Genomic DNA, 27,398 nt, shown 5'->3' with positions numbered 1-27,398 from the left:
TATCATGATAAGTGTGGGAAGTCGATAGTGTACTCGATGATTGAAGGACCAATTGACTTGCAATAACTTCCCGTGGCTAGTAGGGGGAACTTTAATGTAATTGCAGATCCATTAGAAAAAACTTGGGGGTCGGCCTCCTAACTTCAATGTCTTTATTGAAGTGATGAGATTTGAAGCTATGATTTTCTCGTTTGGATTATTTGATTGGGCTTTCAATGACAACAAATTGACTTGGAGAAATAATAAAATCGGTCAACATTGTATCTGGGCCAGACTAGATAGAATCCTTTTGAATTGGGACTGCCCGCTTCTATATAAAAGCCATTTTCTTTCCACCAGAGTTGACCATTTGCCTAGAGTATCATCTGATCACTCTCCTCTAGTAATCTCCTTATAAGATTATAATACTCGCACGCCTGGGGTCTTTTGTTTCCAAAGAATGTGGATTCGACATTCTTATTTTCACATTGATCTTAGCCATGCTTGGGAAATCCTTTTCAAGTCTTCTCCAGGAAGATTGACTCGACAAATAAAGCACTGAATTGGCGAACTATTTCAGAATATAGAAATATCGTAAATAAAGAAGAAAAATTTGCTCTTGAACAGAGTTGTTCTTCTTATTAGAAAATAGAGTTAGATTCGGCCAAGAGTAAGCTTGAAAAACTTCTATTTTACGAAGAAAGATAGAGAATAAGCACCTTAAACGAAATTCAGAACTTGTCTCTGTATGGCAGAAAGCTCTTAATTTATTTCATACATTACTTTCTTCTCAAGGTTCGGTGCTTGAAGATGAGATCGTTGATACCATCCCCTCTCTAGTCACAGAGGAAGATAATAATATGCTTACGATCCCTCCTAATAAGGAAGAAGTTCAAAAGGCAAATTTTAGCACGTCGGTGCGCACTAACCCAAAAAAAGGTCTCCCCTATCCTTTAAAGCCATCAGGCTTTTCGGATTCTTTTTATATATAAAATATTTTGTTGGGATTTCAAAAACTTCCAGCTGGTCATTTTATTTCTTCACGGAAGGTGCGATCCCGCGTTCCATCAATGCTACTTTTCTTGCTTTGATTCCTAATATTTTGATCTAGGACTACCTCTATTTAACTCTGAAAATGCAAATTTCTCATCTTCTGGATAGAGTATAAAATAAAGTGGTAGGAGATGAAAGCATTGTTATCCAGTGGATTTTGCAAACATGTTCTTTTCTTGATGCCTATACACCTTCTTGCAGGGATTTCAATTTCAAAGGGAGTTCTTGACCAATTGGAAAAAATGTTAGCTAACTTTTGGTGAGGCGGTGATGAAGACAAAAGAAAGCTTCACTCGATATTTTTTGATAATATGTGCCTACCTATTCAGGAAGGGGCTTTGGGTCCTCCTACTACAAGACATTTTCAAAAGCTTTTCGTATGAAGTTTACCTGGTCAATAAGAAGGGGGTAGAATATTAGAGAGCCAGGGGTGGAACCAGAAATGAGTGATAGCTCCATTTCCAATCCACCATTTTGAGCCCTTAAGTATTGGTGGGGTTGCCTAAAAATAGAACTGATTTTACTCCAAGTCCTGACAACCAGGTTTGGAAGCAGCAAACCATAGGGTCTTCCAGATAGTTTCTTTTGAAAAAAGCAGTCACCTGGCCAACTCCTTTACTAGTTCTTTTTTCAAAATCATAGATGTGCTTGACACACATGGAAACTGTGAACTACCTTTAATGAACATTGAATGTTGAAATCCACTTAGATATTATGGGTCTTGGAGATGCCATAAAGAAAGAAAATACAGCATCTCATTAAAATCGTGTTAAGGCTATGATTTTATTGCATCATCATCTTGACGAAATTCTGAAAATTGAATACCTTACTACTAAGGATCCACTTGTTTTGTGGAATAGCCTAAAAGAAAGATTTGACCACTTGAAGATGGTCATCCTCCCAAAAGCACGATATGAATGCATGCATGGGTTCAAGCCCCATTGATTTATGCCTAAGACGCCTTTATATGGGTAAGACATTGAATTTGAATGTCAATACACCATGTTGATGATATTATGATGGCTAAGGCAAAATAATGTGTTTTTGATAAAAAGTCATGAAACCTGTCTATTGAATATGCTTCATTCCATGAAGTGAATGGTAGTAATATATTATAAGTCTGAAAGATGATAATTTGCTCCATTCTTGAAGTGAATGTAGTAGCAATATATGATATACTTTGAAAGGTATATGCCTCGATGTGCTCTGAAGTAGCAATATCATGAAAAAGGTTACAAGCTATCAAAATTTGATAGGCTTAAGGCACGATTATATTTTAATCCTGGAGAATACGAATCTTACTAATACAAACGTGCACTTGATTGTGGTAGTATCACAACTCACCTCCAAATGAGGCAGAATAACTGAGAAGAGTTATTTTGAAATCTACTTCTGAAATAGTAAATCTGAAATTTATTCATGTAATAGTAAATCTGAAATTTACTAAAGTAAAAGTTTACATGTCATGGTAAACTTAGAATTTGCTAGAATAAAAGTTCATGAACGATTGTGACATCTCGAAGATGTGCATATTGAATATTAGACATGTATTGAAGAACTAGAAGATTCTTCAAGAATTGTTTATGTCGTTTGTTCTCATGATAATTTGGTTGGACCAACTAATGTTGGAATTGAGTTCCTTAAATCTGGAAAATATAAAAGGTAAATATGGGCCCGTTCACCTATCATGTGATATGTTGAAAAGATGCATCAATAAGGTGATCACATGTATATTCATTGTCAACCTGCAGTTTGACATTCATAAAGTTGCTTGCTCAATAAAATTGAGTTAAGAACATAATTTTCAGATTGTGCAATCAAGAAAGTTATCTTAATGATGATGGTTTGGCATTGAATGTCTTCGATAAATAGCTAAACCATCGCTAATGAGAACAAAACTTCATGTATTGGTATGAAATATGATATGTTGCGTACAATAACACTTGTATGCATTAGACCAATATATTATGATTGTTTCTTCCCTCTCAATTGGTTCAAGGTCAGGAACCAACTATTCCATCTAATAATTTTGATGTGCGGTATACAATTAATAAATATACCATGATGCACAAAGATGGATTCCTCAAAGAAGATGGAAGATGTATGTTAGTTTTCCTAACATAAGGGGGAGATTATAATCAGCTATGAAATATGTTAGGAATTATCATCAAATCCTCATTCAAAAGATAATCAAGTCGAATGTCGAATGCATCTCATATTTAAGCTACAAGTGCTCTTATTTTGTGTTCATAAAGGACAAAGTCTACGCATGCATGAAGCATGGTAGACTAATAGGTTCCAAATGAAATAATCCTTGAAAAATAAGGAGCAAATAATCATAATAAGAAGGTAATGTGCTCTTGAAGAGCCTATGACATAACACTTCGTGAAACCTTATGAGAGGTTCAGGTACTTGAAAATAATGAAGTGATGAGATCTCAAAATGTTATGTTATACTGTGAACCAATACGAAATGATCTATCATCAATGTTATCTTTGATATAATATTGGCGCAATATTGTAAAAGATTACGAGGATCCGAATTCTACATTTATTTAAGCATGTTGACGTAGAAATATTTATCAAGTGACCTGAAAGGATGCATTTTGGTAAGCGTAAAACTTATTTGATTTACAGTCCAGACACTTGAAGATGTCCCACTTGACATGTTGGATATTGTTACTTGACAAACATCCATATGAAAATCCCTAAAGGATTCAAAATGCTTGAAGCATATAAAATTTCTGGGAAACTTTTTATTATCCTCATAAGATATAATTTGATGATTTGAGTATCATTGAAACTCTTCGAGAGTTTTTAAAAGCAATAGAGTATTTGCCTAAATGAGAAACATGCAAAAATTGAATAAGGATCCATTCCGACCTAAAAAAAAGAATGAGACGCTTCTTGTTTATGAAGTACCATATCTTAGTGCAATTTGCACTAATGTATCTTGCAAATTCTACAATGCCTGATATAGCTTTTTTTTTTTTTAGTTAATTTGTTAGCAAGTTTGCAATCTTGATCTTATTGGTCATGCTGATTTTGGGTACTTATCTGACCTACATAAAACTCGGTCTCAAATAGGCTATGTGTTCATATGTGGTGGTACTGCAATATCTTGAAGATATACAAAGCAGTCTATCGTAGCCACTTTGTCGAATCATACTGAGATAATAGCTATTCATGAAGCAAGCCGAGAATGTGTATGATTGAGGTCCATGATACATCTCATTCGAAAAAAATGTGGTGTAAAATATGACAATCTACTCACAATTTTATACGGAGATAATGTATCATGCATAGCACATCTTAATGGAGGATTCATAAAAGGAGATAGAACGAAGCACACTTCATCAAAGCTTTTATACATACATGAGCTACAAAAGAATTGTGATATCAACATGCAACAGATTCGTTCAAGTGAAAAAGTGATTGATTTATTCACCAAGTCTTCTCCAATTACAACTTTTAAGAAGATGGTGCACAAGATCGGGATGCAAAAGTTCAAGGATGTTCTCATTAGGGGGAGTTAATACGCGCTGTACTCTTTTTCCCTTACGAGGTTTTGTCCCACTGGTTTTTCTTGTAAGGTTTTTAATGAGGCAGCCAATATGCGTATTGTTAGAGATGTGTACTCTTTTTCCTTCACTAGATTTTTTTTCCCTACTAGGTTTTTTCTAGTAAGATTTTAACGAGGCAAATTATCTATCTAGACATTCAAGGGGAGTGTTATAAATGTATTTACATTGTAGTGAATGTCTATCAAGATCTAATAAGATGTAGTCGATATCTATCAGGATTTGAAGTATCTGACTTTTAGTCAGAAACTAGGAGTATTTTTTCCTATAAATAAAGGAATTTTGTTCATTGTATTCTCAATCTTACGATCTCTGATCCCTCAAAAGAAGAAATAAGAATTACTCTCTCTATTCTCTCTACTCTTCTTTTTGTTCTTTATTATTTTATAATAATAATTTATTTTTAGCATCGTTGTTAACTTATCATAGTAAGTCTCTTTTTTTCTCTTTTTAATTCACAAAAGCAGAAAAATGTAGTTTCTTAAAAGAGAACTAACGTGTTACCTTTGACTCATTACTTTTATGTTTGGCAACGAAACAATAGATGTATGTCATTGACAAGTTTTTAGCAAAAAGATTCAAACTTGAAATAACATCAAAATTTAATGATTACTTTGACTTGAAATAAATGGTATTATAAGTATTACTTTAATATCTTTGTAGGAAATAATTCTACTAAGTAGAATTTAAATATTTAATTGTTTATCTTACTTTTATCTTAGTCTATTCTAAAAAAACAATGTTAGTGTCTTTTTACTTTTTAGTGATGCTTTAATTCTAACTTTTATATAATATGCTTTATATCACAAGCCTAAAAGATCATATTTTAATAGATTTTCAATCTCTTTAAGTCTAAGATCATAAAGTTTATTTTCTTAAAATCGGTATGAAGATAATAATATTATATTATAGACATATATAAGTGACGGTCACGCTAAATCTTATTCTTCGTTCAATTTATTCAACCAACGAATCTCGTCATTATTCTCATTCTTTTAATAGTCCCCCCACTCCCCCTCCTTATAAAATTGCTAAAGTGTCAATTATCTGTCACACACATTCCTGTGGTCAAAACATCTAGAGCTTTGAATGTGCTTTCATTATTTTCCTTTTTCTTCCCCTCATGAGTCATGAGATGAGAAGCCCCTAAGATTCTATTTCTTGTCCTAGTTTCACATCTTTGCTTAATTTGCATCACTTAGCACCAAAAAAGTCATCACGTGCACGATTCACAGCTGCCAGAGAGGCTATTAATTAATTAAGCACATAAAACCAAAGGGACTCCTAATATTTTTTTTTTAGGCGGATTATATTGTATAGAAGACTTTCAGAATTTCTTTCTCCCTCTGTCTCATTTTACGCTTCAAATTAGTTTTTTTTTTAAAAAAAATTGATAATATTTATCAAATTATTATTTATTAAAAGAAATTATACTATTATTATCTTTAATTAAGTAAAACTTTATAAGTGGGATCAATAAGGGTAAAACTAAAATTGTGTCTTTAAATAGTTTTCAAATAAGAAAAAATGATATTCTTTTTTAAACGGATAAAAAAAATGACTACACATAAAATGAGATGTAGTAAGTGTTAATTAAATTTCATTTAGATACTCAAAGTATAATCTTTTTAATTGAGCGCTTGAATATATATTTTTCTTGTCTCAAAATAAGTGTCACTACTTTATTTAAAAAAGTTCCCCTTAAAGATAAAAATTACTTTGTTTTTCAGCTATATCCATGTAATAAAGAACCGCTTTTGCTTAATAATGTTCAATTCTCAAAAAACATCCAATACATAGTAGTTTAGTAAAATATAATGTCACGATCCGATTTCTCAAGTCGTGATGGCGCCTACTTTAACCTATCAGTAGACAAGTCAAGCCATAATCCAAAATTATAGGTAACGGGGCTAATAGGCAGAGACCAAATAAAAGATCACGTATGATGATAACAAAAACAATAATAAGTGAAGACTAAGTAAGAAGGAAACATATATATTATATCAAAACGAGAGGAGGAGAAAGGACCAACTATACAAATGAATTCCTCCCAAGATCTGATAAGGTCAGTACTAGAGCCACTACTAACAGATACCTATAGTACTAGATAAAAATCTAAGATGTAGACAACACATACAGGCAGTCTCAAGTGCAAAAGACCAACTGGAGTAGATAGAGGAAGATCAGCCTCGGACGACAACAAGCTCACCCTGCTCTAAATCAGTACTGGAAGGTAGGAGTCATGTCAGCGTCAATTGCTAGTACCCGAATTTGCACCAGGAAAAAGATGCAGAAGTGTAGTATGAGTACCAAAGCAACGGATACTCAGTAGGCATCATCACCCGACTAAGCTCAATATAGAAAAAGTATAACAACAATACGAAGATGTAGTCCAAGTCAATAGTAAAGGAACAGAAAGGGTAAACAACTAACAAGCTATGCCAATGAGATAAAGGAATAAATGTAAGCGGTATAGAAAATAAATAATGCAGTAATGCCGATGGGACACACAAGTGATGAAAATAACCATAAGTAATTTATAACTGTGCTAATCTCAATAAATCATGATAGTCATTCAGATGTGCACCGGACTTGAACCGGCACCAATGGGTAGTAACGAGAGGCCAGATACCAGACTCAAACCAATAGTAATGGATAATAACAAGAGGACACATACCGGATTAAAACCAGACATAGTGGGTAATAACGATAGGCCACATATATAGAACTCATAATCAGATGTCGGACTCGAACCGAAACTCAGAGGAATCACAATCATAATCAGATGCCGGACTCGAACCGAAACTCATTGTAACACTAATAATCAAATACTGGACTCAAACCGAAACTCATGGTAATATTAATAATCAAATGTCGGACTCAAACCGAAACTCATAGTAACATTAATAATCAAATGCCGGATTCAAATCAAAACTCATGGTAACCATACCCAACGGTAATATTAAAATCCATACCTTATCATAACAATGTCAACGTCTAAATAATCATTCGTCAATTTTAATTAAAAAGGGATAAATTCCAGATTTTGCATTTTAGTTTCACGTCCTAAAGTGATAGATGCTATATTATATTAAAAGATAATATTCCAATATTTACTAGAACGGGGTCCTAATTCAAAAAATAAGACAATTTATATAAATCAAATGATACTCATCTATAAGCACTTATCCAACGCTAGCATAATAGTTTACAATTTTAGTGAATAAGCTCAATCTAAATTCTAAAGGTAGGGTAAACGTAGCCTATCTGGACGCCAAAGCTATAATATCTTTCCACGAACTTTAAATAGTATCTCGCTAGAATCCAAATTTAAATGACATCAAAGAAATTATTTTTCACCACGCCTCTTAACTTATATGCAACTTTGTAAGACTAACTAAGAACTCTAATCAATTTTCTAAAGAAGAAAGAAAAGAAACAAACAGAAAAGGCTCCTAAATAAAGATGAACACAGACATACGTGCATATATATATGTAATGAAATTTCACATTTCTTTTTCCCACTTTAAAAAAATAAGTCAATACTAATATATATAATATGTAACTAGAGAAGTATGGCCCGTATCAGCACGGGCCCAACATTAAGATATTTTGATTATATATAATAAGTTAGATTGATGTCAATTTCAATTATGAATTATAAAATAAATAAAAAAAATATTAACTACTTGATAGTATTTTTTAATGAACCAAATTATCTCACAAGATAATTATGTATAACTTACTCAAATAAATAATAAAATTTGATGCATTTTGAAGTTTAGATCTTTAATCTTATGATTAAGATTTGCTACGTTAAGTATGAAATATGAAATTAAAATTGATACATACGATTTGATACCTGTTGAATAAAATAGAGAATAATTCAACAGGGTAGGATCATATCCGAGGGATTTGGGCCTCGGCACGGGTGTTAGGGTTGGGGAACAGGGAAGGACTAGTTTGGGATTGGGGGCAAAGTATGGTGTTAGGTCGGGGGTGGGGTGTGGAGTGAAGAGTGGTAAAGGTAGGCGTGTTACTAGTATAGATAGGGTGAGGGTGGGGTCTTGGAACATAGGAACCCTTCAGGGTAAGTCAATAGAGCTGGTGGAGATTCTTAGAAAGAAGAGGATTAATATTGCGTGTGTTTAGGAGACCAAATGGGTAGGGCTAAGGCTAGGGATGTGGATGGTTACAAGCTTTGGTACTTGGAGAGTGATAGGCATAGGAATAGAGTGGGTATCTTAGTAGATGAAGAACTTAGAGGGCAAGTAGTGGATATTAAGAGGGTCAACGATAGGCTGATGACGATTAAGTTAGTCATTGAGGGGTGTACTTTGAATGTGTGTAGTGTTTATGCGCCTCAGGTGGACTTGGACGGGAAGGAGAAGAAATGATTTTGGAAGGCTTTGGATGAGGTGGTAAGAGGCGTGCCTAGCTCTGAGAAGACTATTGTAGAAGGGGATTTCAATGGTCATATCAGGGTAGTACCGGAGGGCTATAGCAATGTGCATGGGGGTTATGGTTTTAGGAAGAGGAATGATGAGGGATTTTCTTTATTGGATTTTGCGAGGGCCTTTGGATTGGTATTAGCGAATTCGAGCTTTCAGAAGAAGGAGGATCACCTCGTCACCTTCTGAAGTGCAATAGCTAAGACGCAGATCGAATTTCTACTGCTTTGAAAGGGGGATAGGGTACTGTGCAAGGATTGTAAAGTCATCCCGAGTGAGAACCTTTCGACCCAACACGGGCTTCTGGTGATGGATTTAGGCTTAAAGAAGGATAGGAATAGGAAGAGAGGGTAGGGCATCCTAGAATTAAGTGAAGGGCTTGACTCCAGTTAGTGCATTAGAGATAGGGGAGAAGGTGGCGGAGACGGGGGTGTGGGAATGTAAGGGAGATGTGGATGGTATATGGGATAGAGTTACTAGGTGTATCAAGCAGACAGCTAGAAAGATGTTGGTGTCTCTAGGGGCTGGGTCGGTCGGCGGCAGGGGGATTGGTGATGGAATGAAGAAGTAAAGAAAAAAATGGAGACTAAGAAAGGGGTGTATGCTTAGTTGGTTGAGAGTACGGATGAAGAGGATAAGCAGGCTAGTAGGGAGGAGTATAAGTTAACTAGGAAAGAGGCTAAGTTAGCAGTTACGACTGCTAAGATAACAACTTTTAAGAGCTTATATGCGGGGTTGGAGGAGCGAGGTGGGGAAAAAAGGTTGTATAGGCTTGCTAAGAAGAGGGAGAGAAAAGGTCGTGACCTAGACCAAGAGAAGTGTATTAAGGGGGAGGATGGTAGTGTGCTGGTAGAGGACGCTCATATTAAGAGAAGATGACAGTCGTATTTTCACAGACTTTTGAATGATAAGGGGGACAGGGAGATTGTGCTAGGGGAGCTGGAGCACTCAGAGAGGTGTCACAATTTTAGGTATTATAGGTGTTTTAAGGTAGAGGAGGTCAGTAAGGCTATTCGCAAAATGAGGAGGGGTAGGGAGACAGGGCCAGACGAATCTCTGTGGACTTTTGGAAGTTTGCTGGCAGGGCTGGTTTAAGGTGGTTAATCAAATTATTTAATGGAATTTTTAAAATTGTAAAAAAGCCTGAGGCATGAAGGTGGAGCACCATGATTCCTCTATAGAAGAACAAGGATGACATCCAGAGTTACAACAACTATAGGGGTATTAAGTTGTTGAGTCATACTATGAAGATTTGGGAGAGAGTGATAGAGCGGAGGTTGAGGAAAATAGTGTCTATTTTGGAGAACCAGTTTGGCTTTATACCCGGTCACTCAACGACGGAGGCAATTTACCTGGTGCGGAGACTGGTGGAGCAATATAGGAAAAGAAAGAAGGATCTCTACATGGTATTTATCAACTTGGAGAAGGCATACAACAAAGTTCCTATAGAGGTTCTTTGGAGATGCTTGGAGATGAGTTGGGTCCCGGTGGCTTACATCAGATCGATTAAGGACAAGTATGAAGGAGCTAAGACCCAGGTGAGGACGGCGGGAGGAGATTCTGACCATTTTCCGGTCCTGAGAGGGTTGCATCAGGGATTGACTCTTAGCCCTTTTCTATTTGCTTTGGTAATGGATGTTTTAACGTGGAGTATCAAGGTGAGGTGACTTGGTGCATGCTTTTTTCGAATGATGTAGTGTTGATTGATGAGACGCGGGGAGGTGTGAATGATAAATTGGAGGTTTGGAGATAAACACTTGAGTCTAAAGGGTTCAGGTTGAGTAGGAGCAAGACAGAGTATATAGAATGCAAGTTTAATGACTTAAGACAGGAAGACGAGTTGGTAGTTAGGTTAGACTCTCAGGTGGTGTGTAGGAGGGATAATTTTAAGTATCTCAGGTCCTTGATTCAGGGAAATAGTGAGATTGGTGAGGATATCTCCCACCGGATTAGGAAAGATTGGATGAAGTGGAGGCTAGCCTCGGGAGTGTTGTGTGATAAGAAGGTGCCGCTCAAACTTAAAGGAAAATTTTACAGAGTGGCAGTCCGTCCAGCCATGCTATATGAAGTGGAGTGTTGGCCAGTAAAGAATGCCCATATCCAAAAATTGAAGGTGGCGGAAATATATATGTTGCGTTGGATGTGTGGGCTTACTAGGAGTGATAAGGTTAGGATTGAGATTATTCGGGAGAAGGATGAAGTAGCTTCGGTGGAGGACAAGATCAGGAAATTTCGGGTGAGATGGTTTGGGCATGTGAGTAGGAGGGGCGCGGATACCCCAGTTTGTAGGTGTGAGAGATTGGCTTTGGATGGTTTCAGGCGGGGTAGTGGTAGACCGAAGAAATATTGGAGGAAAGTGATTAGACGGGACATGGAGCAGTTACAGCTTACGGAGGTCATGACCCTAGATAGGAAGGTGTGGAGGACGCAGATAAGAGTAGAAGGTTAGTGTCTGCGAGTGGGCCGTAGTCGGAAGCTAGGAGAGCTTTGGGGTGGGGGTATTGTGGGTGAGGGTGCCTTTGGTTTGTTAGTATAGGGTTCTACTGTGTGGGTGCCTTATTTTTATTGCTCCAACGTATTTCATGCTTTATTATGAATTTACTTATTATTCTTTGTCCTAAGTCGGGGGTGTATCGGAAACAACCTTGCTACCTCTCCGGAGGTAGTGGTATGGATTGCGTACATTTTACCCTCCCTAGACCCCACTGTGTGGGAATGCACTGGATTTGTTGTTGTTGTTGATGATAAAGGTTTATCTAGTAATTGCATATTACATCACATGTGGTTTGCAATTAATAACCCAAAATTAAATTATATTTCCCTACTAAGCCGACATAAATATTCTTTGTTTTTATTCCCCCTTTTCTTTTATTTAACAATTTGTTCTTTGAAGTTAAATTAAATTAATATTTTAAATTTAAATTTTAAGTGTTTTGGAAATTATAAAAAAATAAAAAAACTACAAGTTATCATCTTTCATTTTAATTTAAGTTATTTGACTTTGAGAACACGATAAAACATACTTCTGTAAATGTTTTATCGAACTTTATTTTTGTATATGTTCCTTCTATTGAAACGTATGATTCGTTTGTTAGAGTATATAAAAATAAATTTAAATAGAATGTATTAGTAATATTTGCACTAATAATGCTTGTATTCGTAATACTGCCATTATTTATGCTAACATTATTTGTTATACACTATTTAATGTGATGTATTAGAACTTGTCTCTTCTATTTTTATATATTTAAATAAGAGTTTTAAAAAATTGCATATACATTCTAAGATTCATCCGGGATCTAGCATGGATTCAATATATGTTATATTTTGTCTCAATTTATGTGACACAAATAGAATTTAGATAATCAATCATACTTTTAATATGTATTTATATAATTTAAGTTGTTAACTATTGTAATTTATAATATTTTTTTATGTAATTTTCTAATAATATACATTACTTTTATTGTCCAAACTTTTGTGACATTAATAGTTAATTATATTTTTAAAATAATTTTAATTTTTAATTATTGTGATTGATAATACCTTTCTTCTGTTCCAGTTTAAGTGACACTAATATAATTTCAAGAGTCAATCAAATATTTATAATTTATATTTTTTAAAGTTGTTAATTATTGTGATTTATAGTATTTTTTACATATTTTTTTGAAATATATAACAAATTAAATTATTTCTAGATATCTTAAGTTGTTAACTATTGTAATTTATAATACTTTTTATGTAATTTTTGAATAATATATGTTACTCTCCCTGTCCAGAGTTTCATATCGTCGATAGCCAATTATATTAATTAAAATAACTTTAATTTTTAATTATTGTAATTTATAATATTTCTTCTATTTCAATTAAGTGACACAATGCTTAGATGATCATAATAATTAATTAGGGGTGATATAGTAAAATCACGATTGAAGCTGCGAGGCATAAATGTCTTAAATGACTTACAACAAATAATTAGAAGTGACATAACAAAATTACTATAAAAAATACCCGTGAAAAAAAATTAAGTGGATCTCATATAAAACATCAAGTTAATTCTAAACTTCAAGAGTTAATTTATCATTTTTATATCTATCTTAATTTTTTATTAAATATTATTATTTTTTTAATATCTAAATGGCTAATAATAATTAATTAGGATGGTATTTAGTAAAATCATGGTTGAAGTAGCTGAAGTAGACATGTCATAAATGTCTATTTTTTTTAGTTAAATATTATCAATCTTTTAATACCTAAATGACTTATAATAATTCATTAGGGATGATATAGTAAAATCACGTTTGAAGCAGCTGAAGCAGACATGTCATAAATATTTATTTTATCTTTTTAAATTAAAATTATTAATTTTTAATACCTAAATGACTTATAATAACTAATTAGGGGTGATATAGTAAAATCACAAATTATATATTATTAATTTTTCAATATATAAATGACTTATAATAATTAATTAGATGTGATATAGTAAAATTAAGGTTAAAGAGATTTGTGATAAATGTCTATTTTATATTTTAGTTAAATATTATTAATTTTTTAATAGATAAATAACTTATAATAATTAATTAAGGGTGGTATATTAAAATTACGGAGCAACAAAAATTTAAATGCGAAATATAGTGAAAAAATTACTTACTTTTAAGAGAGTAAAATAAAAAATATATGAAATATTTAATTATACATTTTAATAAGTATGGGCTCCACCATATTCAATAGAACTTTGGTATCATTGCAATTAAATAGAAAAGGGAGGACTTTTATTTAAGGCCATGATTGTAATTAAATGAAAATGGTTGGGCTTTTTCTTTAGATGTGTTGCTAAAGTTCAAAAAGCAAAGCATTAATGATACTATAAATTACATAAACCCACATATTATATTTCATTTATTATAAAACATCTCATATCCCCCAAACATATTACATTTATACCACTTTTTTAATTTCTCTCTCATAAATTACATATACATACAAACTCCTTTTTTACTTTCACCAAATCTTCCCCCAAAGTACGGCTAAACCCCCTTTTTACGTTCACTGATTCTCCCCCAAAAAGTACGGCTACAATCAAGCGACAGTTCCAAGTTTGAAATCAATCGTGTATCTGTCCAATTCCTAGTCAAGGGTATTCAATTTCAATTTAATCTTCTTCAGTTTCAACTGAATCTTCTTTTAACATTCTAAATATTTAATTTTTGATTATTGTTAAGAAAAAATTTCATTACATAGTTAAAATTTTCGAGAATTTTCAAACAAGATTTTGTTGCATGTATTGATTTACTAATTTTATGGGTTTCTACTTTACCAAATTATAGTTTAATTATTTGCATTTTTCTTTCTTTAAAAAAAATTAGTTGAAATTTTCGAGATTTTTCAAACAAGATTTTGTTGCATGTTTTGATTTACTAATTTTATGGATTTCTTCTTTACCGAATTATAGTTTAATCATCTGCATTTTTCTTCTCTTTAAAAAAAAATCTTCTATTTGAAGTAATAAAGTAGCAACTTAGTACTTTGTTAATGGAGGATTCTCTTTCCTTTAGTTTAGGACTAACTCAACTAGATAATAATGAGACAACAAATTCACTAGTTGATATCGTTCCCTTGTTATTTGCTAATGAGGAACCTAACTTTTATGAAAACAGATAAAAAAATCTTAACGACCCCATCAGGATGAAAAAGATTATTAAAGCATCAAATTCAAGGTCGAAAAAAAAATTAGAGAATCATCAAGAAAATTAAAAAAAAAAGGATAGTGGTCGACCCTGTTTATCAAAGGTATTTCATCTTTTATAATATTTTTTGTTATTGGTATATTGTGTTTTTTGAAAATGGTATTTAACTGTTGTGATTGATTATTGGAGTTATGAAGTTAAGTGTGAAATTGGATGTGCAAATACAAAGTTACTTTGTGTATATATTCTGCATATACATTTTTGTTGATGCTATTGGTTTGAACACCTTGATTTTTGTAGTTCATATATATGTGTGGTTATTGCTTGTATCTATTAGTAAGTATGTATGTGTTATACACATACATTATGTATGAAGTTAAGTGTGAAAATGGGATGTGCAAATACAAAATTACTTTGTCTATACATTCTGCATATACATTTTTATTGATGCTATTGATTTGAACACCTTGATATTTGTAGTTCATATACATATGTGGTTACTGCTTGTATCTATTAGTAAGTATGTATGTGTTGTACACATACATTATTCTTTTTATGTTGTTGAACATATAGATACATTCTATTATCTGTGTTTTGTGTACTGTGTTTTGATGCATTGAATATTAACATTTGTACATGTAAATCATATTTCTGTATGAGTTGTTTTTTGTTGTGTATACTATTTTTGAGGTAATAAATATTACATCTCTATGTTTAATTCATATACAAAAGAGTTATATTTTGTTTTATTTTCTTGTTTATTGTTGTGTTTATATACATCTAACATATGTATATTTAATAGATATACATACGTATTAAATATCTATTAAATATACATATGTTAGAAGATGTAGGAAAAAATCATCTATTAAATATATGTTAGATATATATGGTTGTGAATAGTACCTATGTATATTTCTAACACATACATGTCATGTGTTGTTATATGTGTAATTAAATTCCTAGTTTATATTCATGATTTTTTATGTCATGTCCATATATTCGTTCATGTGTTAGATGTTGTTTGATGTGCAATGAAATGGCTAGTTATTATGTACAGTATATGTTTTGACCATATAGACTCACATAATATGTGTTCTTCATTTTCAATAGGGTATGAAATATCGGATAAAAAATGTTCCTGTGCATTCTTTGCATTTCGGTAGTTATTGCAACTGCGTATTTGGTTCAGATATAAAGAATTGTGCTGGTGAAGAAGCTTACAATCTTTTTCATCAAACAATCTTTGGGTCTTTTTTGGACATGCCCCAGTGTAATTTTCAGAGTCAGATTTCCAAATGTATACTTATGCTTGAGTTAGAGCAAGAAAATTCGAATGAAATTCACGTTTACATGCACGAAACCATTCTGAAGTTTACTATTTTAGAGTTTGCTTTAATATCTGAACTTAAATGTACTGGAAACATTGAGGAACACCTGTATACTCATTCATCTAAGTCCGTATTAATGGCGAAGTACTTTTCAAGTTCAAAACATACTGTCAAAAAGTGTATTTTTGTACAACGATTCAAGGCGAAAAATTTTGACAACAACACCGATGCTTTGAACATGTCCATCCTATACTTTATTCATACCTTTTTGTTTTCTCAAGTATGTGATGCTACTATTATCCGATCGGACTTTGTGATGGTGGAGGATGGCAGGTATGAACAATTTTCATGGGGAAAGGCTTCTTTTCAAAAGCTGATTGCAACATGGAGATAAGATTTTTTTGTTAAAAAACAGCTATACTCTATTGGGGGAATGCCTCATGTGTTGAATGTTTGGATGTATGAATGTTGTTCTGAGGTAGACAGTACTATAGCTGAGCGTGTCGGTAATGTAATTCCTAGGATTTTTAACTGGAAGATAGTTGGGATTAAGGTCAAGTATGAGAAGTTCATGGCCGGTATGTTCAGCAAGGTAAACACTTAGTACTACATTTTGAGTTTAAATTTGTATTTCACTCTGCTGACTTTCCAGTGAATCTTAATGTACCCATTTTTTAATGCTTAACAGTTTGTGTACACTAATTTACGGCCAACTCATGAAGAAGTACAAAGATTTGATTTGCCAATAATCGAAGGGGTTGAATTAAATAATAATGAATCTGCCTTATCACATGATACTTATCCAGATCGTAGTGGTAAAAGACACGTTGTCAACATGCATACTCAATCGAACATGGACCATAAAGGTTTTGAAGATTTCAGTATTGTTCCACCACCTGAAATCCTAATGAAGGTAGGTCTAAGTACTCATGCATCCGCATCGCAATCTACGAAGAAGAGAAGGACAGTTCGATTTGATACTACAACTGTTTCTATGCAAGATAACGAGAAAACTCCACCGTCTGTTTCAGGAAAAGTATGCCAATAGATCAATCATGAACTTATGATTCAGAGCGTCTTGATGCACCAATGCTAACTCCGTCATCATCCGGCAAGTCAGGTCATCAGGACAGTTCTGATCAAAAGTGGAATGAATTGAAGTTCTTCTTACAGTCTTATGTAAGTTTATGCATATAGCAAACACTATGTACAATTAAATTATACAAATATTATCAAATTTATTGTTTTTTTATTTGCAGGTTGACCAAAAATTCACCTTCCTTCACAAAGTAATGGTTAAACAACATGAAGAATCAAATGACAAAAGAAATACACAACACGCAGAACTTATGTGCATGCTAAAACACATCAAACACGCCAATAAAAAGGTAAATTTAACTGATTTTACTTATCACAATTAATGATTTTTGTATTTAACTATTGAAGTACATTCGTGACATTATTATTTTTGATATACATCACAATTTTCTATAATATTGAGATACATCATAAATTGTTGATAGAATTTTTTATTTTAATTTCATTGAAAATTGTTCACTTAATAGAATACTTCATTGTACATAAACAGGTTGTTGACTAATCAAACTTGTAATGTTAATACGATACGATTATGGATGTTACAAAATACACACACACTTATATATATATATCTAAATATACATAAAATACAAACACACAGTCATTTATATATCCTAATATATTTTATTTCTGTCTTGTACATCTAAATTATGTATATTGTTCAATATACATAACTTGATATGTATATGTAGATTATATACATAACACTGTAATGTATTTTTAATAACATACATAAGTTTGTGGTCTGTAGTACCCATCATACAAATCCATCTTATCAACATTTCTAACTCATTCACACATAATCAATTATATATGTCGGATGAATCCAATATTATATTTGTTACTCAACATTTTATATCTTTATCAAACACTTGGCATAAAACACCTCATTCATTGCAAAAAAAAATTTCACATGTTTTTCCGCAACAGGATCAACAAGATCAAGATGTGGAATACTTACAAAAGGAAGATGTTTCATCAAAAGAGCAGGTTGTTCATACAAATTTCTTTTCAACTAATGCAGACAATGCAAAAATGATATGTTTTTATAACTATGCATTTTTTTTCTATGATAATGTTGTTCTTACACATATGTAATCCTAATGTCATAAGGATGATGAACTTGGAGGGTTTACAACTGGGGGTGTTCCATCAATAGACAATTTCAAAAAGATGGATATCGTCACTAGTTCGAAAGATAAAGGAAAAAAGATATTTTTTTCAAAATGACTTTTTCTCAAGTGATATATTGATATTAAATCTGCACACACACAGTCATGTATATATTCAAATGCATTTCATCTATGTTTTGTACATTAAACAAGTTAAATAATAAAGTTATATATATATATATATATATATATATATATATATATATTTTTTTTTAATTTACATAACTGTGTTATGTATATCAACTTATCCTACATAACTATGTAGTTAGTATTTTATAAATAACATAAATATTTTGTGTATAATTGACAACATACAGTACTGCAATGGTATGTATATGTAGATTATATACATAACACTTTAATGTATTTTTAATAACATACATAAGATTGTAGTCTATAGTACCCATCATACAAGCCCGTCTTATCAACATTTCTAACTCATTCACACATAATCATTTGTTACTCTACATTTTATATCTTTATCAAATATTTGGACAAAAACACCTCATTCATTGTAATTTTTTTTCATATTTTTTCATAAAATAGCAACAGGATCAACAAGTTCAAGATGTGGAATGTTTACAAAAGGAAGATGTTCCATCAAAAGAACAGGTTGTTCATACGAATTTCTTTTCAACTAATGCAGACAATGCAAAAATGATAAGTTTTTATAACTATGCATTTTTTTACTATGATGCTGTTGTTCTTACACATATGTAATCCTAATGTCACAAGGATGATGAACTTGGAGGGTTTACAACTGGGGGAGTTCCATCAGTAGACAATTTCGAAGAGATGGATATCGTCACTAGTTTAAAAGATAAAGCAAAAAAGGTATTTTTTACAAAATGACTTTTTCTCAAGCGAGATCTTGATATAAAATCTATACACACACAGTCATGTATATATTCAAATACATTTCATCTATGTTTTGTACATTAAACATGTTAAATACTAAAGTTATATATATATATATCTTAATATACATAACTATGTTATGTATATCAACTTATCATACATAACTATGTAGTTAGTATTTTATAAATAACAAAAATATTTTGTGTCTAATTGACAACATACAGTACTGTGTAGTACATTTTTTATAACTTATTTAACAATAATGATTTATTTATTGTATTTTTCCAAACAACACCTACAACATCAACAAGATCATGATGTGGAATGTATGCAACAGGAACATGTTCCGCCAAATGAGCAGGTTGATATAGAATTCTTTCTAATAGAGGAACAAAAACAAAAAAAGGTATTCTTTTACAAAAAAAGGTAGTTTCACATAGTTAGTTTCAACTTTTGTATTAAAGAAAAAATTAAAATAAAACTTAGATTTTTTTCTTATGTACGTTAACTGATGTTCTCTATAGTTATATTTATTATTAGTTTGTATATGTCATTTGTTATACGTATATGTTTATAATATACATAGATAATGCCTCAAAAAAAAGGAAACATCATCATAACCATTCCATACATATTTAAAATATTTTTGATTCTCGGCCACAGTAATAACTCATTGCACCCAGAAATTGCTCGTGATAAAATGTACAAAAACATTTTGAGGTTAGGTATATCTCATAGTATAAAAGTTATTATTTCATAAAAATACACTTATTTAGTTTTGTATATGTTTTTTAATATATAACAGAATTTTGAAGGATTTAGTTCAGATGTTGAAACTTCCACATTAGATGTGCATGTCGAAGAAATGGTGAATCAGGAAATGGAGGATATTGGAACTGTCACATTGAATTCTCTTGTTGATGCAGTTGTAAATCAGAATCCAAATTACTCTAAAGTACAAAACCCTGAGAATATTCATGAAGATCATTCGGTAAATACATAAAGTGAATTTTTTTCATAATTGTACTGTCAATATTTATAGTCAATTTTTTTCTTTACAAACTTGTTTAAAGAAAACTTACATTATATACATTTAATTATCTATATAGGATGAATACTTGAGTACCCTTTCAGAATCTGCTCGATTGGAGATAGATGCTATAATGCAAGGTTTGACAGCACCGGTAGATGATATTCCGCTTGAAGTTGTTAAATCGATGGATGAAACAGTTAACTTGCATTCCATATCTGATAGCCAGATTCCATCAAATTATCCTGATTCAGTTGTTGCGGCTTATCCAGCTGTAAAAACTCCTGCTAAACGAACCAGGACTAGGTCAAAAATTTTCAAGTCACCATACACGACTGACTTTGCATCTGGTTCAAAGGCTCTTAAGGATGAAAGCACAGAATTCAAATAGACATTTGTATTTAAAGGTTATGAAATATTTGACGATATGCCAAGTTCTATCATTGAAAAGCACAAAAAATGGGTTCTTGAGGGTCTGCTGAAGTTTCATTCAAAAAAGTAAGTTCTAACAATACAAATATCATTTTGTTTCATGAATATGCATGTACAATTTACACATTTTTCTTAATACAATTATTCAACTTTTTATAGAAAAATGAATAATGAATACTACAAAGCAAAAGCATCTTCCCTTGGAGTTCAGCAATATGATTTTGTTGTTGCTTATGCTCATTCTAAAAATTGGTTTTACTTGATGTCGTAGAAAAATTCATGTTGGAATAATGATGTATTTTTAATTTGAATATTACCTTTTAAAAATTTTCATACATACATACATACATATATTGGCATCTTATTCATATTACACTTACAAAGAATGTGTTACAGTTTGAAAATATTGATCTTTGTAGTTCATATACACATATTCTACATGTGAAGAACATATATATAAATATTATATTTGTTTGTTATGTTGTGTATTGTTATGTACATATACATATAACATTTTTATAGTAAATATATATACATATATTACCACCTGTTTAAGGTTATGAACATTACCTATGTATATTTCAAACAAATATATAGCTCATTCATATCGCTAACTGTTAAATGAAATGTCTTACTTATATTCATCATTTCTTATATTTGTACGTATTAGTAAGTATGTATATGTTCTACACATACTTTGTTCTTTTGTTTTAAATATTTATTTTTCAGGTAAGGAATATTACGTATTTATGTGCAGAACATATACTTAAATTTAATATTTGTTTGTTATCCTATGTATTATTACGTATATATACATATATAATTTGTATATTACATATATATACATATAGTACCATCTGATTAAGGTAATGACATTACCTAAGTATATTTCAAACAAATACATGAATGATATATATCGTTAACTGTGTAATAAAATTTCTTGCTTATATTCATTATTTTTTATGTATTGTTCATATACACGTCTATGTACTAGATGTGTAATGTAATTACTTGTTGTAAAGTACATAAATGTTTTAAGTATATTGGCTCACATATTATGTGTTTATTATGTTCAATAGGTTATGGAATATCGGATAAAGAAATATTCTTCAGAATTCTTTGTGTATGTAGGATTCATTCTATGTATGTGTAGAATTGCAATGAATAACTATACGTATGTGCAGATTCATTATATAACTGTGCAGATTAAAATATTTTATCGTAACTGCCTGTAAGTTATATATATAAACTCCACAATTATGTTTACTTTTTTTTACCTATTATTACTGTTTGTATATATATATAAATATGTTCACATTGTACATCAACCTAATGTCTCTTCTTTATATTTTAATTTTGTAGTATATTGATGTGATATTTTATCACTTGTGCAAGAAATCAAAATTACGGACTGATCAAGAATACCGATTTACCACAACAAATTATTTTTTCAAGAATTATGTTGAGAAGACATACCGTAGATATTACCCTAGTGATTCAGACATGGTACTTTCTACTCAACAGGATTATGCTGAGCCTGTAGTTGTCGCCGACAATGAAAATGCAATAAACAACATAATCAAGGAATTTTCAATACCAGCTGGGTTGCCCCGGCACCTTGTTGATGAGGTGTATGTTTCAATGAACTGCAATCAGAATTTTCACTGGGTGTTAGCTGTTATAGATCTAAAGGATAGACTTATACGCATCTCTGATTCGTTGTCCAACATAAGAAATATGGACTCATTCGTCGAGATTCAGAAGTTGGCAGTGATGCTCCCAACCTTCTTATCTGACAGTGAATTTTTTGAACAAACATCCCTGTATCGATTGACCAAACCTTGATGCATACATGGATAAACTGAGTGATACGATGCAGTTAATGAATACCAATTCATTTGAGGTTGAGTATGTGCAAAACATTTCTCAACAAGATTGTGATAGTCTGTAAGTAATCTGCACTTAGTGTTTTCTTAAGTATTATTTTACAATGTGTTATAATTATATAATGTGTTTATTTTTTCGTGACAGAGACTGCGAAGTTTTTGTTGCTGGATATGCAGAATACATAAGCGAAGGAATGCCTGTCCCGACAGTGTCAGTGAGAATGAAGACCCTCCAAGACTAAGGCGAACAAAACACTCAATTCCTGATGAAATGGCCATTGTTAGAATTGGGTAAGAGGACAGTTTATTATGATTTACAAAATGTTTACTAATATGAATTTTGTTTGGAATGTTGCATTTTCAACAACTTTAGAATTTTTTCTTATTATAAATTTGTTTTAACAATTTTTTAAGCAATGTTTATGGATTAATGATAAAAATTTCTTTGCTTATTATTCTTTTGTGAACATGATTTGTCGTTCTATATATATTCGTGAACTAATCTACATATACATATGTATACTAAATAATACTGATAAACAAATGCTTACAAACCACATTTTTTTATACAAATAACATATCATTTAAGTTTATGTTTTTATTCTTTTAAATATATACGACTACGTATACATATACATATTGTATATCGCTGATATCATATGTATATTATACGCTTATTGCATTATTAAACTATTGTATTGTTTGTTGTGTGTATAATTGTTATCTTATGCTTATAAAGAACAAATCAAATTAACTTCCTGATTGAGTGTATATGTAGTAATATACACAGCATAATCTTATGCTTAAAAAGAACAAACCAAATTAGCTTCATATTTGAGTGTATACGTAGTAATATACATAGCTACACATCACTATCTTATGCTTATAATGAACAAACCAAATTAGCTTCCTGATTGAGTGTATATGTAATAATATACACAGTACTCTAAACTACAAAACATATTTCTTCATTCCTATATATAGCAACTTAGCATATTTTATTTTTTCTTGAATGTGTGTATATGTCAACATATAAATATTGTTTATACCTTCATTCTTATGACTAAATATAATTTTTAGAATGCATTTACATGTCAACTACACTGCATTTAGTCTAAATAATTTTATAAATTTTGCAATGTTCATAGAATATTTTTCAACACCACTCATTCATAGAACAAACTCATAATTTACATATCCATCTTATAAGCTTTTAACATACATACAGTCTTATAAGCTACATACATTTAAATATGAATTGTTTGTCATTAATAAGACATATTTATCAACAAATAAAAATAAATACACAAAAAAATGTGAGCAAAAAATGGCAAATTATATTGATCGAAACTCAGTAAACAAATACTTAACTTTCTTTTTGATAGTTTGAATGTTAAAATTTCAAACTAAATTTGAAAATTGATGAGCTTAACCATGCAAACAAATACTTACAAAAAAAAATAAAAATACTTAATATCAGTAAACAAATACACATAAAAAATTGAGTGATAAATTGATCAAAATTAATCATAAATTGAACAACAATCTTACTTATTTTAATTTTAAAATAGCAAACAAAAACTGTTAACTAACTTCATTTCTAAAAAACAGAAAAAGAATCGAGTGATTAATCTTCAAGAGTCAACAAAAACTAAAACTTAATTCTCTTTTGGGAAGAAATTGCAGGAACGCCTATTGTGTCCTTCATGTCCACAACGTCCTCAATGATTTGTGCTTAATGAAAGTGTTTCGCTAGATTTTTTCTTCCGCCCTTTCTTCGGCCTTCCTGGAAGCCTTTTGAATATTGGGGGCAACACTTCTTCCTTAGCTACACTATTAGGAACATTCCAGTCTGTCCTATCTGGCATGGGAATGCTTGGAACTTCATAAGTCTTCACCAAAGTAGCTGGTTTGTAGTAATCAGAACAATATGGACCAAATTCCTTTACATGTTTAGATTTCAATACGGCAATAGCATGAGCACAAGATATTTGGTCTATTTGGAACCTCCAACAGCTGCATGACTCACTTTTAAGGTCGATAATGTATCTTCGTTCAGATTCATAAACAGAATATATATACGGTGAAGACGCCTTAACCTGAAGAGAATAAAAAATACATACATTGAACTTTATCAGTAATTTTTGTTTCAATTTGAAAAAATAAAATGTTTACTTTGATTATAACAATATATATAACTGCATGGTAAAAACTCACAAAAATTGATACATACCGTCATCCTCAACGCTTTCGTACCATTGATACGCCAGAAACATTATCAGATATACATAGTATTATATGTATATTAATCGAAAGTTATTTATATGTACATTATATACATAACACTGTAATGTATTTTTAATAACATACATAAGTTTGTGGTCTATAGTACCCATCATACAAGCCCGTCTAATCAACATTTCTAACTCATTCACACATAATCGTTTGTTACTCTACATTTTATATTTTTATCAAACAATTGGGTAAAAACACCTCATTCATTGTAATTTTTTTCCATATTTTTTTTCATAAAACAGCAACAGGATCAACAAGTTCAATACATATAACTGCATGGTAAAATCTCACAAAAATTGATACATACTGTCATCCTCAACGCTTTTATACCATTGAGAGTTAAGATTTCATCAAATCTACGACCCAACGTAGTACTTGTATATGAAGTTATCTCACTGTTTTTACAGTTTCAAGATCCAAATAAAATTCGCGCCTCTTCTAAGAATCCATATATTGGCAATTTTCTGGCCTCCACTAAACACCCATTAATACACTCAGCAATATTTGAAATCATCATCCAACCTTTGTTTACCGGTGAATGAAACCTACTACACTTTTCATATCCAACTTCTTGTAGATATTTTTTCACTCTCGAATCAGCTTTTTCAATCTTTGCCATTAGGTAGTCAAAATTCTCTTTTCGATAAGCCTTGGCCATTGAATAATACAAATCACTAATACTTTCTTTGCTTTTTCGAAAGTAACCACAAATATTTTTTCAGAGATGCCAAATACATGCTAGATGTGGGACATTTGGATATACAACACTAACTGCTTTGATGATACTTTCATTTCGATCAGAGAAAACACACATGTGCCATGTTTTCCAAAAACAACTTTGAATTATTGAAAAACCATGACCATGAGCTGTCATTTTTCGTATCCACAACTCCGTACGTAAGCGGTAAAATGCATCCTAATTTACGTACAAACTATATTAGTATTGATAAGTTGTCAAAACTAATTTGTTATACTACAACATATATTTTATAATGAAATACAAATTCTAAACAAATATAAATGAAAAATATCATACCTGCACCGTCGAGTGTACTTGCTGACAGGAAAGTCCTTTGATATGGTCCACTTAAATGCGCACCATCAATAACTACAACGGGTCTACAAAACTCAAAACCTCTTATCATTGGATGCAACGCTATAAAAAGATACATAAATTGATTATCCCAAGACTTATGCATTGCAATGTGAGAATTTGGATTGACATTATTCAACATATATATATATATATATATATATATATATATATATATATATCTCGGCATCTGTCTATACCCATCAGCTGGACTACCTCTAAGCATCGCTAGGGTGCGCTCCTCTGCACGCCATGCCTTCATATAATTTATATCAACACCATATACAACTTTTATTTCTTCCATGATGTAATACCCCGGGAAATTTTTCGTCGAAATTTTTTGCGTAAACGTGTTGGGTTCTATCTTTAAGAATGAATTATAAATTTTTCGTGCGGAATATCTTAGATTATGACCCATAATTGCGTAGAGTATTGAATAAGATTTCCAACAATATATGGATCATCCAAAACGGACACCCGAGCGACGAGTTATGAACATTTCGATCGAACCGTGAATACTAGTGAACAGTAAAACATGCAGGAAAAGTACTGAGGCCTGGCGTATTTTTGCTCCAACTTTAAACAATCATAACTCCTTGTACATAATGATCTGGGTGATCTACTATATACCAACGTAAAGATCTACGAGTCATCTTTCCAATGAAATTAGTTTCATCCAATTTGTCTATTGGAGCAAAAAGTTATGGTCAATCTACTTCAGCCTATCAAAAGTAAATTTTTGGATCAACTTCAAATGATCATAACTCCTCGTACACAATGATATAGGTGAGATACTATATATTAATGAAAAGATATGAGAGTCCTCTTTCTAATGAAATTAGTTTCATCCAATTTGAATATCGGAGTAAAACGTTATGGTTGATCTACTTTAGACTACAAAATAGTCCACCAAAGGACAGATTCGAGAATTTTTTTGTTTTTTAGGGGAGTTTTGGTCATTTTCCCTCACCCAAAATCCATCCAAACCCTATATTAAAGCCTATTAGAAGCATTATATGTTATATTTCATCAAATTCCCTCAAAAAGAAAACCCTAAGCTCCTACATCCAATTTCAAGAACCTCCAAAGTTCACCATTAATTCTGCAAATTTATTCAATATTCCAAGTTCCTATTTCAAGAACTCCAAGAACCATCATTCAAAGGCACGACATCTCAAAAACGAGTATCGATCTAAAATTCATCATTCAAGGTATGTGGGGTTTTTCAACAAGAACTCTCTTTCGTTCTTGTGCCCAAAAGTAATTTTCTTTACAAAGGCATGATTTTTATTTGATTTTTACGAATTTGAAGCATGAACCCATATCTTATGATGATTATTATGAAATCTTGATGTTTATGATTTTGAAAGACGAATTTACTTGTGTGGAGATATAAAGCATGAATCTTGAACAATATTTATCATGATTTTGATATTTGGGTCATGAATC

General features: G+C 31.5%; 2 protein-coding genes across 2 annotated transcripts; one reads left to right on the top strand and one right to left on the bottom strand.

Moving 5' to 3' along the window:
• The first annotated feature begins 10,467 nt into the window (after window positions 1-10,467).
• On the top strand, window positions 10,468-20,634 carry LOC124886671. The gene is made up of 9 exons (XM_047395561.1): window positions 10,468-10,602; window positions 16,501-16,677; window positions 16,774-17,121; window positions 17,345-17,473; window positions 18,114-18,173; window positions 18,902-18,967; window positions 19,091-19,189; window positions 20,019-20,204; window positions 20,323-20,634. Exons 1-9 carry the CDS (start codon window positions 10,468-10,470, stop codon window positions 20,632-20,634), a joined length of 1,512 nt encoding a protein of 503 aa, XP_047251517.1.
• A 3,648-nt stretch (window positions 20,635-24,282) lies between these two features.
• Window positions 24,283-25,514, bottom strand: LOC107879323. Its single transcript, XM_047395560.1, has 2 exons — window positions 25,389-25,514; window positions 24,283-24,660 (listed from the first exon to the last, which is right to left on the bottom strand). Exons 1-2 carry the CDS (start codon window positions 25,512-25,514, stop codon window positions 24,283-24,285), a joined length of 504 nt encoding a protein of 167 aa, XP_047251516.1.
• Between the last annotated feature and the right edge of the window lie 1,884 nt (window positions 25,515-27,398).

The sequence above is a fragment of the Capsicum annuum genome, chromosome 8 (assembly GCF_002878395.1).
Source record: "Capsicum annuum cultivar UCD-10X-F1 chromosome 8, UCD10Xv1.1, whole genome shotgun sequence".
NCBI lineage: Eukaryota > Viridiplantae > Streptophyta > Magnoliopsida > Solanales > Solanaceae > Capsicum > Capsicum annuum.
The sequence above is the reverse complement of the archived record's forward strand: the minus strand, read 5'-3'. Positions and strand labels throughout refer to the sequence as shown.

What these genes read in the sequence shown, in the direction of transcription:
- LOC124886671 (XM_047395561.1), top strand. Translation starts at nt 10,468, where the DNA reads ATGGTATTTATCAACTTGGAGAAGGCATACAACAAAGTTCCTATAGAG. An exon ending in TGGCCGGTATGTTCAGCAAG is followed by an intron (nt 16,678 to 16,773) that starts GTAAACACTTAG and finishes AATGCTTAACAG; the next exon opens with TTTGTGTACACTAATTTACG. An exon ending in TCAAACACGCCAATAAAAAG is followed by an intron (nt 17,474 to 18,113) that starts GTAAATTTAACT and finishes TTTCCGCAACAG; the next exon opens with GATCAACAAGATCAAGATGT.
- LOC107879323 (XM_047395560.1), bottom strand. Translation starts at nt 25,514, where the DNA reads ATGGCCAAGGCTTATCGAAAAGAGAATTTTGACTACCTAATGGCAAAG. An exon ending in GTAGTAGGTTTCATTCACCG is followed by an intron (nt 24,661 to 25,388) that starts GTAAACAAAGGT and finishes TATTCTCTTCAG; the next exon opens with GTTAAGGCGTCTTCACCGTA.